Source organism: Heterocephalus glaber, unplaced genomic scaffold (genome assembly GCF_053883595.1).
Source record: "Heterocephalus glaber isolate CG9 unplaced genomic scaffold, H.glaber_assembly_v1.0 deba00001543, whole genome shotgun sequence".
NCBI classification, from domain to species: Eukaryota; Metazoa; Chordata; class Mammalia; order Rodentia; family Bathyergidae; genus Heterocephalus; species Heterocephalus glaber.
In genome coordinates, this window is record NW_028258336.1 from 192499 (window position 1) to 211591 (window position 19093).

A 19093-nucleotide genomic window follows, 5' to 3' on the forward strand; every position below is an offset into this window, starting at 1 on the left:
TCTTGCAGGGCAGGCACGGTGCCAAATCTCTGGCCCCAAACACATCTTAATTCTTTTTAGGTCCCTTTCCTTTCTCCGCCCTCCTCCCTACCTCCTTCATTTTACTCTTTACTTCCTGCCTCAGATTTCCTCCTCATCAATGGCAATGTTTTCTTACATTTACCCACAAAGTAAAACCTTTCAGAAATAGAGAAAGAATAAAAGAATGCTTATAACAGTTTCAAATGTTATGTTTCCTATTAAGTGGCCCTTAAGCATTTCCTCACTAAGCCGGCCCATATGCGCAATAAGATTATATACAGATCTAGGGGAACAGGAAATGAGAGCGTCTAGTCAACCCACCACACATTTACATAAATGACTGACACTGCTCTAGAACATCCTAGAACATCTGTTCACAAGCATACTTGCAGAACTGTCAAAAAACAAGAGCTTTTAAAGACTTTGGTCTCCTTTTTGGTTGATTTTATTTACCATTTCAGACCTTTTAGCTTCTAAATTAGCTGCTAAAATGGATCACTGATAAGTGATTAAAAAAGCTACTTATGCTAAAAATTTTCTGAAACTTTGGATTCTTAACTACTGAAAATTATGACAGATAATAGAAACACTAATAGTATTCACCAGAGAATTAGTTCATAAATAGGTTCTTTTATTTGCTCTCCGTTGAGTCCTACCCAGTGATAGAACTATAGAAATGACAGGAGCATTTGTACAAATAAGTATTTGACATAAAACATAGAACAGAAATAATATTCACAATGAAAAAATGTAAACATTCAAAATATGCTTTTTTATTTACCTTAGTGGTCCACAAAGAGTAAGGCCAAAAAACCACAAGAGTGAAATGATACACCCAGCAACTGCATGTTTAAATATTTTGATCCACTACAAATGAAAATAAAAAATTTTAGTCACATATGTTTTGCTAAGTATCTCAACCTTTAAACATACAGGGAAAGATGATAATGGTGTCACAAATATTTTAAAGCATAAATAATTAAATAGAAAAACAATATGATCTCTTCTAAGTCTAGATTTGCAAGAGATTTAAATTTTCATATTCTTATCTGTTTCTAGATCTTAAAATCTTTTTCTACAGAGTACAATTTTCTGTTTTCTCAGTTTCTAGGAATATTTAATAATTAGTTTTTAAACTTTTTTTCATTAGGAATTCTTAGTGTTCCAATTATTTGAAAACAGAAAAACTTAAAGATGAGGTTTAAAATATTAATCTTATTTTAAAAAAATTCTTTATCTCTAACACAGAAGTACTTAAATTTGTCATCTAGTGTAGAAAAAACAGTATCCTAAGGTTTCTAATTGTCTGCATAAAGCAAACACGTAGTAAGCATAAGTGCTGCCCAATGAGGTCCATGGTATGGAGATCATGCAGGATGTGGGGCATTTCTGGCACAAAGCTTGAAACTCAGCTGCCTAAAGGGAAGGACAATGATGATAAAAGTGATGCATCCTTATTACTCCAGGTCCCATTCTAAGAACTTTACGCGTATATATTCATTCGTCCCTCACAGTTCCATAAGAAAGTTATTATCTCCATTTTGCAGGTGAGCAAGTTAAGGCAGAAGGAAATTAACTTGCCCAAGTAAGAGAGCATGAATCTGCCTGACTAATGTAGCCTCACTTAAGCCCATCTGCTTCCCAGTGATATTATACTGTACTAGGGTCACAGGCAGCCTCATATCCAATTTGTGCATTTTGCAGAATGAGGAGCCTGTATTAAAACAACTACATATATGCTTTTACATTTTTCTACCCTCTTCTGCTTTTTAAAACATCCCATTATCTTGGGATTTTATTTTTATTTACTTTTTTTGAGACAGGATCTCGCTATATAGTTCAGGCTGGACTTAAACTCATGGTGATCCTCCTGCCTCAGCCTCCCAAATGCTGGGATTACAGGTGTGTGTACCACCATGTCTGGTCTATCTCGGCATTTTATAATTTACACTTTTTTTTCCAGTACTGGGGATTGAACTCAGGACCTTGTGGTTGCGAGGCAGGCAAGGTGCCACTGAACTAAATCCATGGCCCTATAATTTACTCTTGAAGCCTCAATTCTGAAAAGACAAGACTAAAGCAAGTGGACTCTAAAAATTTTCTGCTGTGCATTTAAACAATTCCTTAAGTATTCTCAATTGACAAATGAGCACTGTGTTCTCACCCACTGAATGGGAGGCTGGTAGGAATAAATGATTCTGCAAAAATCTTACCTGGTGTTTGGTGATAGTCTTCCCAGAAGAAAATGGCTTTTGAAACAAAACCATAAAAAATGCAGTCCTGTAAACATTGAAAACAGTAGGATTAATATTAATATTAAATACAAGATGTGGTTTTAAAGAAAGAAACTTATTTTAAACAAATATACTAGAACTTGAAAGGTATGCTATGCTCTAAAGAACTGTACTGGATGGAGAACTACACTAAAAGTAATGAGATTTCCATGGCAACATCTTAGGATCTATTCTTTCATAAATATCTTTGGAACCAGTTCTCAAGCCTTACAAGTAAAGGTGACTCATTTTTTCTTTTTTAAAGACAAGGTCTCGCTATGTAGTTCATGCTGGCCTTAAACTCACTATGTAGCCCAGCAATTCTCTTGCCTCAGCCTCCTGAGTGCTGGGATTACAGGTGTGTACCACCATGGCCAGCGACTCAATATTTTTTACCTTGAAATACCACAGAAAATAATTCCTATTTTCTCAAAATTCAGTAATAACAAACCTTGAACCAATATAATATAAATGAAAGAAGTGCTAATTGTATGTCCCTACTTTCAGGAGGCCCGGAGATCTAGCTCAGTGGTTCTGGTGCCTGCCTTGCAAGCACAAGGTCCCGAGTTCAATCCCCAGTACAAAAAAACAACAACAGAGAAATGGTGCTGTATGTCCCTACTTTCCATATTGCCAAAATAGTTATGTAAAAATGCATACAACTGGTATTTAAAATTTCCTAGTCAAGAATCCCTTCCAAATTCCTAAAATTATATTCCCAAGTGTCTTTAACAGATTTTTATTAGCACAGACAGTGGTCATTATCAATCTCAAGGTCTGGAAATCTCTATTTAGGAAGAATGTCTTACTGCACATAGAATGTAGTTTATACATAATGAAAATCCTGTACTATGCAGGGATTGTGTAGGGAACACAGCCCAGTGTAGTTTAACTTAGAAAATAAGGAACACCTATGGAAAGACACATAACATTTTGTATATGCACGACAAATGGGAATCCTTAGGCTCCTCAAGACCCTTTCAGGGTCAACTGATTTTTATAAAAATACTAAACATTATCTGCCTTATTATTATTGTCTAAGGAGTGTATTGTAGAGTGGAAATTTTCAGAGAATAGGTGATATGAGATACTGCAACAGGTTAGCGAGGCAGACATAAGAAATCAGTTGTCCTCTACTAAGCTACAAATTGAAAGACTTCTGCACTAGGTGGTGAATGCCTGTAATCCTAGCACTTGAGAGGCCAAGACAGGAAGATCTCGAGTTTGAAGCCAGCCTGGGCTACATAGTGAGTTTAAGCCTAGCTTGAACTACACAGCGAGACCTTGTCTCAAAAATAAAGAACTTGCAAAAACTTCATTAACACAAACTAAAGCAAAAGTCTACATTTCTTGCAAGTAATTAAGAGTACAACAATCCCTTTTTTTTTTTACCTGTCTCTTTGTGCCTTTAACTTTAGGTATTCTATTTAAAAAAATTATCAAACAAGGGCTGGGGATTTAGCTCAGTGGTTCTGTCACCTGCCTTGCAAGTGCAAGGACCCAAGTTCGATCCCCGGTACCAAAAAAAAAAAAATTATCAAATAAGCATCAGAAGGAATTGCACAAAACATTCTATGTAAAGTTTCCTAAAGATACACTTAAAAAAGGATTTCCAAGAAATAAAAAACCTTAAGAACCCCTCCCCACATACTCACCCAAGTTTTAATATGAAAATGAACTGAACAACGTGAACAGTCTTTAGGAGATCATATGATTCAAAAAGTCCCACAGCTTTCAAACATTTAGTGAAACAGAGTAACACAATATATTTTGTTAATCTGAAAAATGGAAGCAGAAACAATTTTTAGTATCACTGAAATCACAAGGAACTCAGTAATCCAAGTCATTACAGAAATCACAAAAATACACTTAAACATGGTACAATGTTTTTAAAATTCAAACACTCACCATCTGCACAACTACTGTTAAAATTTTGGTACATAGACCCCTGATGTCAATGTGTATGTGGGTATGAACAATAATGTATAGATAACAGCCTAAGAAAAGCATCACACTAAAATTAAAAATGTTCTTGGTTAAATGAGCTAACAGGACTACTCTGTAATCTTTTTTTTCTTTTGTACTGAGGATTGAACTCAGGACCATAGTGCCACTGAGCTAAACCCCTGGCCCACTTTGTAATTTTTTTAAATTTTTATTTTGGTATTTTGGATCAAACTCACAAAGCACTGACTGAATTACAGTTCCAGCCCTTTTTATTCTATTTTGAGGCAAGGTTTTGCTAAGTTGCCCAGGCTGGTCTTGAATTTGTGTTCCTCTTGTCTCAGCCTCCTGGGCAAGGGGATTATAGGCTGTATCTACTGCAGGCTTGTTGCCTTTTTTTTTTTTTCCCTCGGTACCGGAAATTGAACTCAGGACCTTGCACTTGGCCACCATGCTTGTTATCTTTTTTTTTTTTTTTTTTTTTTTTGGTACCGGGGATGAACTCGGGTCCTTGTGCTTGTGCAGTGGGCGGCAAAACCACTGAGCTAAATCCCTGGCCCTGTTGTCTGTTTTTTAATTGAACAATTACTCCAAACAAGGAGAATGAAAAGAAGAAACAAAATTCTTTCTGTGATGAAATTAGAAGACCATAACATCAGAAGCAGCAGAGGAAAGATAAATGCCTTAGATTTGCCTCTCCTCTAACTTGCTAAGTAACTGCAGTGAGGAATGTGGTTATTTTATTTTACTTTTTTAAACAAATACTTTTTTATTCTTTTTTTTTTGGTATCGGGGATAGAACTCGGGTCTTTGAGCTTGCGCAGCAGGCAGCGAAACCACTGAGCTAAATCCCCGGCCCGAGGAATGTGGTTATAAAGTCTGGTGACAGGACCTACAGAGTCATGAAAGGGCTCAGGACCTGGAAGCACCTAAGCAAGGAGTGGCAAGCTGCAGAGGAGGATCCTTAGGGGAAGGAATCTTCCAAGTAATCAGATCACAGATTCCAGCTCCAAAGCTTTTCCACCACTACCTGAGTCCTGAGACAGCCTCGGGATAGGTCTGGACATAAAACAGAGGAAAGGAAGGATGAGGCACTGGACTAAAAACAGAAATTAAAAAGAAGTTCTCCAGCTGGGCACACTGGTACACACCTGTACCCCAGATACTCAGGAGACTGAGCCAAGAGTATCCTGAATTCCTGGCCAGCCTGGGCAATTTACTGAGAACTTGTCTCAAAATTTAAAAAGGACTAGGGATGTGGCTCAGTGGTAAAGTGCTTCTAGCATGGGCAGGGCCCTAGGTTCAATTTCTAGTACTAATACAGACAGTACAATTGGGGCTGTTGGGCCACTCCCCTCCACTCACCTGAACCTGAGCAATGCCGGCAGGGCCAACTTCTGACCCTTGACCTAAGGCTTACTACATGGAAGCAGATAAGTAAAGCAAAGACCCCCAAGGCTGCCCTGGAAAATTTCAAAATTCTAAACTAGGACACATGTCCACCTGCCTAGATGATCTGCAGTAACCTTTCTTCACTGGCACTCACTGAAGGTTCATGCATATGGACTGCATCTCACACATTCTATTATAACAGAATGAATTACGGGAAAGGACATGTGCAATAGATACAGCTGACATGACTCAGCACCCTGTCAGTCATGTTGTCAGTCATGCTCTGAAAGATCCCAATGGGAAGTGCTCCAGAACCGGTGGAACATTTTAAGGGCCTACATCTTATACCCTCAGGGTTCTGTGCCATTTTCCTTTCATAGATGTGAGCCTGCTCACTCTGAATGTAGTATGACTTAAAAAACTTTGCTGCTTTTTGTGACATGTCCAATTTTTTATCATGCACAAGAACCTAGAGACCTGTCCTGGACCCCACTGATGTAGGAGGTAGGGTGTGGCAAAGCTGGCTGGGGAAATAAGCGGGATCTGTCAATCACAAAAGCCCAGAACAGCATCAAATAATTCGCAGGACCCCATATTTGGAACTTCTCGGGGCAGCATAAGAGACAAGACACCACAGGGAGCCCACTATCATGACTGCTCATGGTAGCGCACCCTGTGTCTCTGCGATGCAAGGTGCACTTTTGCTTTTCTCCTTTCTTCTCTTTGTTCGGCCCAAGTTTGTTTTGCAGAACTAGTTCTTCTCATATCCTTCACTCTTCACTTTTCAAATAAACTTTTGGCACCATTTTGGCTTGCGTCATCCACTTCTTTGTTTGAGGCAAGGAGGACTTGGAATACTTTTGATTGGCAAGCTATTTTTAAAGGAAGTACCCAACAACACCATGGCCCATGGTAACAATACTACAATAGAAAAAAGTAGTTTCCCTTCTAAACTGTTCACTCATTTGATCTAATACCCCAACAACCAGGCTTCAATATCTCAGCAAGGAATGCTTCTGGAAAACCTACCAAATCTCTAGCAACTACCAAGGCATGAAAGAAAAATGTGTGTACTAGAAAAAAATGGGACATTAACATTGAAGTGAAAAACACCTTAGAGATTCTCTAGCCCAATTCCTCTCAAGTTATAGATTTAAAAAGATGAACAGAGTTGCAGGTTGGAAGTTCGAGGATGCTTGGCTGTCGCTGCTGACTAGAATGGACCCTGCCAGCCATGACTTCAGCCCCCGTGGGCAAAGATGGGCGCTAGGTGGGGGGGAAGGTTGCCCGGGCCACTCCCAACGTGTGGCTAACTGGTTTTCTTGCTCGTCCTCAGAGTCGGAGACCCGGCAGAGGCTGCTGCACACCGTGAAGAAGGAGAGTATTTTCAATCCACTGGAGATACAGAACCCTCAGATGTAAAGGGCTGGAAACTGATTGTGTTATGCCTGTAAGGCAGAAACTAATATCACCCATTTCACTGATGGAAAAGCCAAAGCTCAGAAAAGGGACAGGAACTGCTCCAGATCATTCATGAAGAAAGAAGGAACTCCTAAGCCACCAAGAAAGATGGTGTGAATCATTATTTGACAATATGTGAAAACACCGTGCAGTCTCTCAGGTGCTCGATTGTCCAAGGGCTATCAAAACTGATAATGGAACTACAGCACTCTGAAAAAAGAGACTGAAGAGGATATAAGAAAATGGAAATACATCCCTTAGGAAGAACCCATATAGTGAAAATGGCCATACTTCCTGAACTACTATATAGATTTAATGCAATGCCAATTGAAATTCCAACAGTGTACTTCACAGAACTAGGGAAAACAATCCAAAAATTCATTTGGAACCAGAAGAGACCTAGAATAGCAAAAGCAATTCTAAGCAACAGAGACATGGCAGGGAGTATCACAATCCCCAACTTGAAACTATACTACAAAGCTACTGTGATAAAAACAGCATGGTACTGGCAAAAAAACCCACAACAGACCTGAGGACCAGTGGAACACATTAGAAAATGCAGAAACAACTCCAGACATACTCAGCTACCTCATCTTTGACAAAGGAGCCAACCACCATCATTGGAGGAAAGATAGCCTATTTAATAAATGGTGTTGGAAAAACTGGATTTCAACCTGCCAAAGATTAAAACTAGACCCATATCTATCACCATGCACTAAACTATGATCAAAGTGGATTAAAGATCTAAATATTAAAACAGAAACATTAAACTTGTTGGAAGATAAGTTAGGTAGAACTCTTGAAGACATTTGGATAGGAAAAGACTTTATGAACAAAACCTCAGTAGCACAGGAACTAGCAGAAAGAATCAACAACTGGGATCTCATTTTATTAAAAAGCTTCTGCACTGCAAGAGAAACCACCAACAGAGCTAAGAGACAACCTACAATGTGGGAAAAAATTTTTTAGCAGCTGTACCTTAGACAAAGGACTACTATCTAGAATATATAAAGAACTGGGCCGGGGATTTAGCTCAGTGGTTCTGCCACCTGCTTCGCAAGTGCAAGGTCCTGCGTTTGATCCCCGGTACCAAAAAAAAAAAAAAAAGAATATATAAAAATCTGAAAAAAATCCCCCAAATTCAAAGACCCAATTCAAAAATAGGCATCTGAAATGAACAGACATTTCTCAGATAAAGAAGTAAAAGCAGCAAATAAATATATGGAAAAATGTTCAACATCACTGGTCATTTGAGAGATGCAGATGAAAACACTGAGATTCCACCTACCCCAGAAAGGATGGCTGCTATCAAGAAATCAACCAATAACAAATGCTGGCGGGGGTATAGGGAGAAAGGAAACCTTCTCCATTGTTGGTGGGAGTGCAGACTGGTGCAACCACTATGGAAATCAGTATGGAGATACTTCAAAGAACTAGGGCTAGAGGTCCCATTTAACCCAGCTATTCCCCGGCTGGGTATATTCCCAAAAGAATTAAAAGAATCATACCACAACGATATATGTGCACCCATGTTTATAGCAGCACAGTTTGTAATAGCTAAAACTTGGAAGCAGCCCAAGTGCCCATCAACTGGAAACTGGATAAAGAAGATGTGTTTTTTTTATAAAATGGAATACTACTCAGCCATAAAGAACGGGAAACTAGAGACATTTATAGCTAAATGGATGCACATTGAGGCCATACTCTTAAGTGAAATAAATAGGACACACATGTGTAAATACCCAATAGTTTCTCTGGTGTGAGAAACTGAAAGTGTAAATAAGGATTAAAATGATGAAAATGAATAACTGATAATTTGAAATAGGAAGAAAAGGCCCAAAGGTGTAGGGGTGGTAGGAGGGGAAGGGGAAAGGAAAGAAGGGAAAGGAAAAATTATGAGAAAAGAAAAAAAGAATGGAAACGAAGTCTATGTAAATAGGGAAGGTCGGAGGAGGTAAAGGGCACACAGGTAATGGGGAAAAAATAAGAACCAAAGTACATCATGTACAAGTACAAGCACCCAATGATAAATGTAAATGTATTATATACCTAAAACATACCAATAAAAGAATTTAAGAAAAAAAATAAAAAAAGTTGAACAGAGAGAGCTGGATAGGGTCAAGCCCATGTCTCTTTAGCCTGCTTTTTAAGTATATCATAGAAAATCAAAGTTAAAAAAAAAGATAAAATAAAAAAAAAGAAAAAGTTTATCCCAAAGAGGGTTCTCATCTTCTCAACTGTTCCCAATTATATATCCATCACCCACAGAGCTGTGTAGGCATTGTTCAATGTTCCTTGCTATGTTCCAGATGCCATACATGGCCAATGAGTCCAAAGAGGAAGTCTGACAAGGTAGCTTCACCTACAGCCTTCTCTCTTCCTGATAAAAGGAGATATACCTGGAACTACTACCCCTGCCTTATTCCCACTTTAAAGAGAGAACTTGTATTTAAAATGTATCTAAAATATTTTTAAATAAAAAAACGGCTCCATCTATTTTATAACATCTGAATATGAAAGCCAACACACTAACAATGGCAGAGGAGACAAAGAATTTATGTCTCAGGTGATACTGCTGAGGTCTCTGAACATATACAGTACCAGCAACTCAGCAGCTGGCTGGCTTGCTTTCTTCCTTAAAGGTCTTACTGTGTAGTTCAGGCTGGTCTTGAACTCACTATGTAGCCCAGGCTGGCCTCAAACTCACGGAGATCCTCTGGCCTCTGCCGCCAAGTGCTGGGATTATAGGCATGCCCCTCCATGCCCAGCATGGTTTCTTTTATGTGAGAATTTATCCCTGTTTGTTTAGCCTCTGCTAGTTTTGTCACTTAGAACCAAGTGCATTTCTAGGTGAGATCTAAAACACTAAATGCATACTAGAGACTCTGCCTTCAAGGAGCTGGAGGTCTACTCAGACAAGGAAACAAATCTATGTGACTCACAGAAGTTACTAGAATTCTAAAAGAACAGATAAGAAACAACTAACTTTAGGGAGGTGAAGGGCATCTTCAGAGTTTGAGATATATATAATGTATGTTGAAGATTATGTAGGAATAACCAAGTAAGGAAAGACAAGGATACTTCAAAGGGCTGAGAGTAGCATATGCAAAATCTAAATACTGTACTGGGAAGGAGTTTGCAAGACAGTATTCTATTTAAGCTCAGCTCACCCACCTGATACTCAAAAATGACAGGAAGTCATTAAGGAAACAATAAAGTGTATCTCTATATGTATCCCTATGCCCATCTATCTATCTGTAAAATTTGCAGTGCTAGGGATCAAACTAAGAGGCTCATGTATGTTAGGCAAGCATTCTACCACTGAGTTATACTACCAGACTCAAATTATACTTAATGTACTTGTTTTAAGAAGGTTAGTAATATATAAACTTCTAAATAATTTGTCTAAAATAGTAACAAAACCTAACAAATTTGGCACTTGAATGACAAGACTGGATCAGATGGAATATAATTTGTTAGACTATTTGATATTTAAGTTCCCAATTAATGATAGCATTTTTTTGGATTAAAAATGAAACACTGGCTAAGGTCAAGTATGCATATATTAATAAGCAGACATCCTCAGCTCATGTGAAGGAGGGGAAAATCAACAGTTTTATTTACGAATGGGGAAATCCAGGATAGGGGTGGGAGGGTCCAGAAAGGGAGGCTCTTAAACAAGGGCAGTAGCCTTTGAGCCACTGCCCCTCTAGATAACACTGGGTGTTCAACCCACCTCCTCAATTTATTAGCCATTATTTGCCATTAAGTAGTCTCAGAAAAAACACCAGCAGTCTTTTTTCTGTGAAGGGCTAGAAAATTCTCTGTTTCTTTAAACCTGGAATTACTGCAATTTGGATTTGGACTCATCTGCTTCTTGAGCTTTGCTCACAGCAACCTACAGTTCTCTGAATTAAAAAAAAAATCAGCATGTAAAGGTCAATTCATTTGACAGATACTCAAGTGTCTACAATACTGACTAGAAAGGTGCTATACAAGGGGTTCGAAGTAATTCGGACTCCCAGCTATTTATTAGTGATAACCTTGGGCAAATTATGCAACGTTTCTACACCTCAGTATCTCGATGTGTCACACAAGGGTCCAGCACTTAATCTGTAGGACTGCTATAAGGATGAAATCAGGCCATGCATCTTAAAACCTGGGGTATCAGAGGGTTACCCTCTGCCTTCACCTATAAAGAGAATTTAAGCAGCCAAAGTAGAAACCTTTATTTAAAACTACCCATATTTGTGAATTTGAGTATAAAAATATTACAATTAAAGGATCTGTCAATTAGTTTTTGCTGCAGATTATAATCAGTATTTGGTTTTTAGAAAAAACTCTTGCAAGCCAGAATCCATCAAAATTGAGCCATTTCTGATTTGAATTTGATTCTACAATAAATTACAATAGAAGGGCAACTGTGCCAAGCATACAATGCATAGAAGATGTTAAAGTATTGCTAAACATATCTACCTACCAAAGATAATAAGCTCTTGAGTAAAAAATCACTTTTCAACTATTTATTAAAAAATAATTTCAGCAGGCCTGGGGATTTAGCTCAGTGGTTCCACTGCCTGCCTTGCAAGCGCAAGGACCTGAGTTTGATCCTTGGTACCAAAAAAAAAAAAAAAAAATTTCAGGGCTGGGGATTTAGCTCAGTGGCGCTGCGCCTGCCTTGACAGTGCAAGGTCCTGAGTTCGATCCCCGGTAACAAAAAAAAATTTCAAGTTTACACAAAAGTTGCAAGAACAGTACACCCTGTATCTAGATGCCCTAATTGTTACCATATTGTCCCATTTGCTTTATGACCCTCTCTCTAAATTCAGAGGTGTTTATTCCCCTGGACTATTATTTGAGAGTAAGTGAAATACAGAATATCACATTCCTCTATCCCTAAACACAGTACTTATATTTCTTATGAATGTGGACATATTTTCTATAAAACCAGCAGGGTTATAAACAGGAAACTTAACAGTGAAATTTTAATCTGTGGTTCATAGTCCAATTGGCCTTTATAGCACCCCCCATCCAGATCAGAATACCATACTGCATTTAGTTGTCATGGGTCAATAATTAACATCTGATACACTATTATTTACAGAATGAGTTACTCAAAATAGATTAGAAAACTAAATTTATGCTACAAAAATGCAGTTGGTTTAAGTTCTGTTCTGGCATATGTGGTGTTTTTCCTTTCCACAAAAAAATTACGTTGGTAGTGCTATTACTACAGTTGTAATGAATTTACCAAAACTATCTTCAAACTTCAAAGGAAGTGTTGAAGAACCAGCAAAACTTAACCTCATTAAAAATGAAGGCAATGACGGTTCTGCCACCTGTCTCGAAAGCACAAGGTCTAGAGTTCGATCCCTAATATCAAACCAAACCAAACAACCAAACAAAAAAACAAAAAACGAAGGCAATGAATACCAGCTGCAACCAAACTGCTGGGCCACATTTTATGTGCCTTTAACACGACTTCAGGACTTAGGACAGGTTAGGAGAGACACAATGGACAGTGTCACTGTCTCACCCAGTCCCTGATCTTTTGGGGATTAGCAGGACTGGGGGGGTGGGGGTGGTAAAAGGGAAATTTTCACTTTTTACTCTATGAATTCCTGTACTGTCTGAATTACTTTATAAGGGGCACACATTTCTTATTGACAATAAAAGAAGGCCCCTTCCCCCAAGAAATAAGAAAGGAAAACTCGATGGCGGGGCTGGATCGTTGATGTGCTGGTTTACAACCTGTACACCCAAGTACTTCTGTTTGTATTTTGGTTTCTTCCCATGAGAGATGACGGTGACCGACCCCTACAGGGGGCGAGGAGAGTCGGAAAGCTTAAGCAGACACTCCACTACTCCAGGGAAATAGCCCTGACACTGTTTCTAGGGAAGCGAACCCGGCCAGCGGTCCTACGCTGACTGTCCGCCCGGAACCCAGACCCCGCGCAGAAGTTTCCGGGACCCGGAGCGTCCGCGGAGCCCAGAACCCCACAGGCAGCCTGGGGCTGGGAGCAGAAGGCGGGGAACCAGGGTCCCGCGGACCCGACGCCGCCGCACCGGTCCCTTACCGAGCGCTGGGCACGTCCACCGGCCCGAGGCCGCCGCCGCCGCCGCCGGGCCCGGCCAGCGCGTCCGCGCCGTATTTCTCCTCCATCCCGGGCTCAGGAACCGCCGCCGTTGCCCCGGCCGCGCGGTCGCCTCATGTCGCACGCTGCCGCGGAGCCGCGAACACAGGCATGTCACTCCCCCATGGCAGTGCCCCGTCGGGTCCCCCAGGGCCAGCCTCCGCCACCACTGTCCCCGGCCCCTGCTCACAACTACACGCACGTCGGGACTAGGCCGTGCGCAGCTCCGGGGGCACCGGCTCTCGGGAGGCCTCAGCGGTAGGGACGACTCCAGGCCACGTCATCCGGCGCAGCAGCCCTCACTTCCCGGGGGAGTGCCTGGCCCTGCGCCTGCGCACAGCGCAGCACGCGTTACCCGCGCCTTTCTAGGCTCCTCCCACCGGGCTGACGGCTCGAATCCCCGCCCCCTGCCAGCCTCTCCTGTAGATGCCGTGAGTGCCCTTACCAGTTTGTGCAGCGCTGTCTGGGGGTCATTATGGGTATAGCGGATTCCTGGCACCTCGAGGGGCGGGGACAGGTAAAGAAAATGTACCACGGGTGATAGAGTTGGGATTCATAATCTAGGGTATTTAACACACTTGCCTCCTTGAAATTTGTGTGAAAATGGGTCAACATTTTCCTGATGAGAAGGCTCAAAGTTTTCAGAAGTGTGTTTGATCTCCAATGAGATAACTATTTTTGAATCTGTAGAGATTGCTAAAACAAATAATGGACTGGGACGATTTGTCCAATTGGAAAAATGGTGAGAAAATGGCTACTTTTATGGTTTGTATTTGGGAGCTGGAATACTGGTAGTGATGGCTAGACACAGGCCATGGAATTGCTAAAGTGTGTGAGGAGAGGATATAAAAAGAAGAGGATTTGGTTAAGTGTTGCAATAAACTGTCTTATCCCTTTTTTGCAAAGTATAGAATTTCTTTAAATTTATAGAATTTCTAGCTGGACATGGTGGCACACTCCTGTAATCCCAGCACTCTAGAGGCTGAAGGCAGGAGGATTTCTGTGAGTTTGAGGTCAACCTGGGCTCCATAGTGAGTTCAAGTCTAGCCTGGACTACATAGTGAGACCCTGTAGAGGCTGAGGCAGGAGAACTGCAGGTTAGAGCCCAGTCTGGGGAACTTAGTGAGATTCTGTCTTAAAATAAAAAAATGAAAAAAGGGCTGAGGATGTAGCTCAATGTGAAGGCCCTGGGTTCAGTCCCTAGTTCCATACACACACATACCTGTATGTGAAACTGTGTTATGTAATTCAGCACATCTGTAAACCCAGGCTTTATAAGGGCTATTTTTCTGTTACTAGAAAGTTTGGGGCCCAGTGTGGTGGCACACACCTGTAATCCCAGCACTTGGGAGGCTGAGGCAGGAGGATTGGTGTGAGTTTGAGGTCAGCTTGGGTTACATGAATCTGCCAAAAAAAATGTATGCACACTTCAGGAAAAGAAAAACTTGTATAAATACTTTAATACTAAATTTATTGAGACTCCATGAGATTAATACAAGTGACCTTTGGTCTCTGCAATTACAAGAGGTGCTCAAAGTAGTGGCTATTAGCTTCCAGACATTTATTAGTACTACAAACTGTTGCTTGAGTAACCGTGGTCACTGAGATTGCTGCACATGCATTTTCAATTTCTTCTCTAAGGGCCGGCAGTGTAGTGGGTTTTCTGCAATATATGACATCCTCTAGGGTCCCCCATATGAGGGTAACACCATCTGTTGAAAAAACATCATACTATTTTTCTTTTCCCGAAGTGTGTATACATTTTTTTGGATGACTCTATGTATCATATGGTTGCTGCAAGGAGGATTATGTGTTAATATGTTAAAAGTATCTAGAAAAATACATGGTATATAATATTACTCAATAATTTTTTTTTGTACCGGGGATCGAACTTGGGACCTTGCGATTGCAGGGCAGGTGCTGGAACCACTGAGCTAAATCCTCAGCCCAGTAAATGTTAATAATTATGACTCATTGGGAAATTTGGGGATAGGGATTTAGAGATGAAAATGAGGTTTGGAACAGTATAAATTATAACTAGCCTATAGTATTCTGCTTAATTTGAATACACACAGAGAAGCTTAGTGACATATGGAAGAGTCTGCCTGCTGGGACTTTATAATCTATTGTGGAAAATATTTAGCAATTTAAGAGCGAGGCCCATTTGGCAATATTACACATTAAAGGGACATACATTAAGGGTTCCCAGCTGAGGTGGGATAGCAAGAAAGGACTCACAGGTAAACACAACCTGATTTGGATATGAGAAAGGAATTGGGCGAAAACATAGTGATGAGGAGAACACAAAGTAAAGCAGGACCTTGCACCCATGCTCCTGGCTAGCAAATAAGAGAGCAAAGATACAATATTTTTACCAGCTTTGTTGGGGTTTTTAAACTCAAGGTGTTTCATAGTATTATGTTTATTGAATTTGCATAAAAATGTCCATGTTTTTCGCCTGCACTTGGTGATAATTCATAGGCTGAGTAGGATGGGCCAGGTGAGACCCAACCAAGAGTTGAGTCAATCTTGCTTGCTTCATTTTCTCCACGAGACATTTTTATAACTTCTTTTTGGAAGGGTAGCAATATTTTTATAAATTGCTATTATTCAAATCAGAATGGCAGTGGTAGGTCTATTGTGTTTTTTTAGGGGCTACTTGCATTCTTTTGGAGCTCAGGGAACTAGATAAAATGACATGCATAAATTGAGATTAACATGGGGAGAGGAGGGAGCTTGAGGGGGGGGAATGGGATAAAAAAATAAATTGAAATTAACTTTCATTCCAAGCAGAGCTCAAATTCAGTTGGTATTTCTTTCTTAATTTTATGAAAAAAGACTTTCATAACCAAATAAAAAAGAGAATAGCAAAAAAAAAAATAGAATAGCAATAGTTACTGTGTATCATTATCTTCAAAGTAGTTGCTCAGTACAAGACATAAAACCGAGAAACTTCTTATGAAAAAGCGACAAACATTAACACAAACTTCCTGGCTTGGTTAGAATTACATTTTTCTTTTAGGCCAGTGCACATACATTGTTTATATATATATTTTTCCTGATGGAAGAAGTGTCTCTATTTTTCTTTCTTCCTGCTCACTGCTCAACCCGTTCAAATCTGGTTTCCTTATTCATCACTCCTCTGAGTAGCTCTCACCGACCTTTTCTCAGACTTACGGTCTCTGTCTCTGTCTGTCTGTTTTTCTGTTTTTTCTTGCAAGATCTTACTGAGTTGCTCAGGATGACTTCATACTCTTGATCTTCCTACCTCAGCTGCCCCCAAGCCCCAATAGTGGGGACTATAGCTGGGACTTTAGGGTGCACTACCACGCCCAGCTGCCCTGCCCTGGCTTCTAGAATCCCATGTTTGCTTGTTTTAAAGGAAGCTCAATTTTTGTGTCCAAATACAAACAGGATTTTTTCCCCAAAACTGATCCTCTTTTGGCAACTTTTATCCAGTTTAGCAAACTTTAAAACTTAATTCTATCCTCTTAGTTCCCCTTATGATCTGTGTGGAGTGGATTGATCACCAAGTTGCATCATTTTTTACCTTCTGAATGTTTCTTGAATCACCCCTGAATTTTCTATGTATGTCGCCATTGTTTAACCTGGATTGCCTGCAGCTTTTGCTTAGACAGCTATAGTAATCTCCGCCCTTTCAGGCTCACTGTTTTTCTTTTGCAGTGTTTTCCGTGTTCTGCCACGGTGATTGTTTTCCAACTTCAAATCTTATAATGTACTTTCACCTCCACCCCCACCTTCCTGTGGCTTTCCATTCCCTTAAGATAAACTCCAATTATAAACATGGTCAAAAACATCCTGTATGGGCTTAACCCAATTTACTCTTTTGTCTTTATCTCATATCAAGCTGCTCCTGCTTTTGGGGATCCAGTCCCCCTTTTTCCTTCCTCAATTGTGCTATTTTGTCTTCCAACACCAGATATTTTCATGCCTAAATGCTCCCTGCCTCAACATTTGCTCATCACAACGAAGCTCCGTGATGGTAGGGACGGAGACCTCTTAGCTGCCCCTTCTTCCTCAACTGTGGAGCCCAGTGATACAGAAGACATGTAGGAATACTTGTTGAAAGAATGAGTGAATGATGAAAATAGGAGGCGAATATATAGTTATGCATTCCAGATTATTTGTCCTTTTGGAAAAGTTTTTTTTCTATTATAAATGACTTATGAACAATGGAGTCTCATCACATACAAATTTAGCTTATGGAAATTCAACTCTATGAACCCAGCCTCGCAAAAAGAAAAGAGGGAGAGAGACTATCTAAAGGGTGCATGATTCTCCCTAGCATTCCACTCAGGAAGCCCTAGGGTGAATGTGCGATGGGACAATGTGTACATCTCTTTCTTCAGTTGGTCCCACTTTCTGGTGGCTGCTGATATCATCAGCTCACTATCCTAAGTGTGAGTCTAAGAGACATGAGGTAGATTTTGCTTATGATTTCCCAGTTGCTTTCCTATTGCTCCATCTGGTGCCCAATCATAGAAATAGCTACTGTTCCAATGGTGGAGGGAGAACCGGTTGGCTTGCGAGAATGGCTCTGAACATTTCCAAACTCACAACTGGACTTTCTGATAGCACAATTTCAGGGATGTTTGGAGTAATATTGCATACATGGCTTTGTTTTATGTTTTAGCTTGACAGTAATTCCATGGAATGTGAAACTGCATTGTTGTATAAAAAACTGAAAAATACAGAAAAGTAGAACGTATATACACTTAAGAGTCATAAACTAAAAAGCCTACCTCTCAGTTGCCAATGCAACGACAGTGTATTTCCTTGTTTAGTCTTTTTCTTTTCTTTTTTTTGGTACTGGGGATCGAACTCAGGACCTTATACTTGCCAGGCAGGCACTGTGCCACTGAGCTAAATCCCCAACCCTTTTAGACTCTTTTATAAGCACAGTATTTTGGAGTTTTAGTTTGCATATTGTGGTACAGCCCTCCCTATCTCCTTAACAGGAAAATTTTAGATGTAGTTAAAAAAATGAAATTCAAGACTCATAAGTCCTAGTATATTTAATGAGTAGTTCATATTTACCTTATAAATCCTTTTACCTTATAATTGAATTACTTCTTATTCACTTTATAGTCTTATTTTTATACAAATTTTGAAACAGACTGCTGCAGAGAATATTACAAAGTAGTTATTAGAAATACTTCACAACTATTAAAGTAGAAATAATTTAAAACTTTGAAATCATTTTAAGAACAATAGAAAGATCTCCTATGTTCCTCAGCCTGATTCCCTAGTGGTTAGCAATTTACCACATCTGCTGTATTCGTTCTCTCTCTAGATACATGTGTGTCCCCTACCCACCCTGAACCATCTGAGAGTATGTCAGACATAAAGCCATGTTATTACTACATATTCAAAGTCTGTTTTCTAAAAATAAGGATACTTTTGTACAAATCACAGTACAAGTGTGATCAAAATAATAGTGTATGATTATGTTAAAGATTTATTATAGTAAAAGACACATTGCTGTTAATCTCCCCCAAAATACTCCACTCCACACACATGTATCCCATCATTCTTGCCACTTTCTGAAGCAGTTCTGAAAGTCCTCTTTCCTGAGTGTCTTTACAAAATGTGATAAAAAATACAGTGAATGCAGCTGCCAAGTGCTATCCAATGGAAAGGCAGGCTTATAAAAATATTACAATGTGTCTTCATCTACCTTATTTACTGGATCTGGAAATGTACAATTTCTGGCTCTTCCCAAAGTCAAAATGACCACAAAAATAAATTTTTTTTGAAAGTAAATGTTTTAATTAATTCAGGACATCAAGATAGCCATGACAGTGCAACTAAAGACACTCAAGAAAGAGGACTTCCAGGGCCAGGGAT

The 19093-nt window shown here is 39.8% G+C and overlaps 2 protein-coding genes across 18 annotated transcripts in view; one reads left to right on the top strand and one right to left on the bottom strand.

The window, feature by feature from the left end:
* Slc30a5 (solute carrier family 30 member 5) overlaps positions 1–13539 on the bottom strand; it is a 38075-nt gene extending 24536 nt beyond the window's left edge. Inside the window, exons 1-4 of one of the 5 annotated variants that reach the window (XM_004862836.4) lie at positions 13169–13539; positions 3950–4072; positions 2235–2301; positions 803–888 (exon numbers count right to left, since the gene is read on the bottom strand). In XM_004862836.4, coding sequence (XP_004862893.1) covers positions 803–888; positions 2235–2301; positions 3950–4072; positions 13169–13254 — 362 coding nt within the window. In that variant the 5' untranslated portion in view covers positions 13255–13539. Of the gene's footprint in view, positions 1–802; positions 889–2234; positions 2302–3949; positions 4073–10827; positions 12652–13168 lie in introns of those variants that run through there. The other 4 variants (XM_087189503.1, XM_021242935.2, XM_087189504.1 and 1 more) reach the window with 4 other exon arrangements.
* Positions 13540–13573: 34 nt separating this feature from the next.
* Positions 13574–19093, top strand: part of LOC110345474 (uncharacterized) — a 793246-nt gene continuing 787726 nt past the window's right edge. For all 13 annotated transcript variants that reach the window (XR_015442339.1, XR_015442340.1, XR_015442342.1 and 10 more), the window contains exon 1: positions 13574–13742. Coding sequence is in view for 5 of the 13 variants with exons in the window: in XM_087189515.1 (XP_087045641.1) it covers positions 13701–13742 (42 nt within the window). In the remaining 8 variants the exon portion in view is untranslated. The remainder of the gene's footprint in view (positions 13743–19093) is intronic.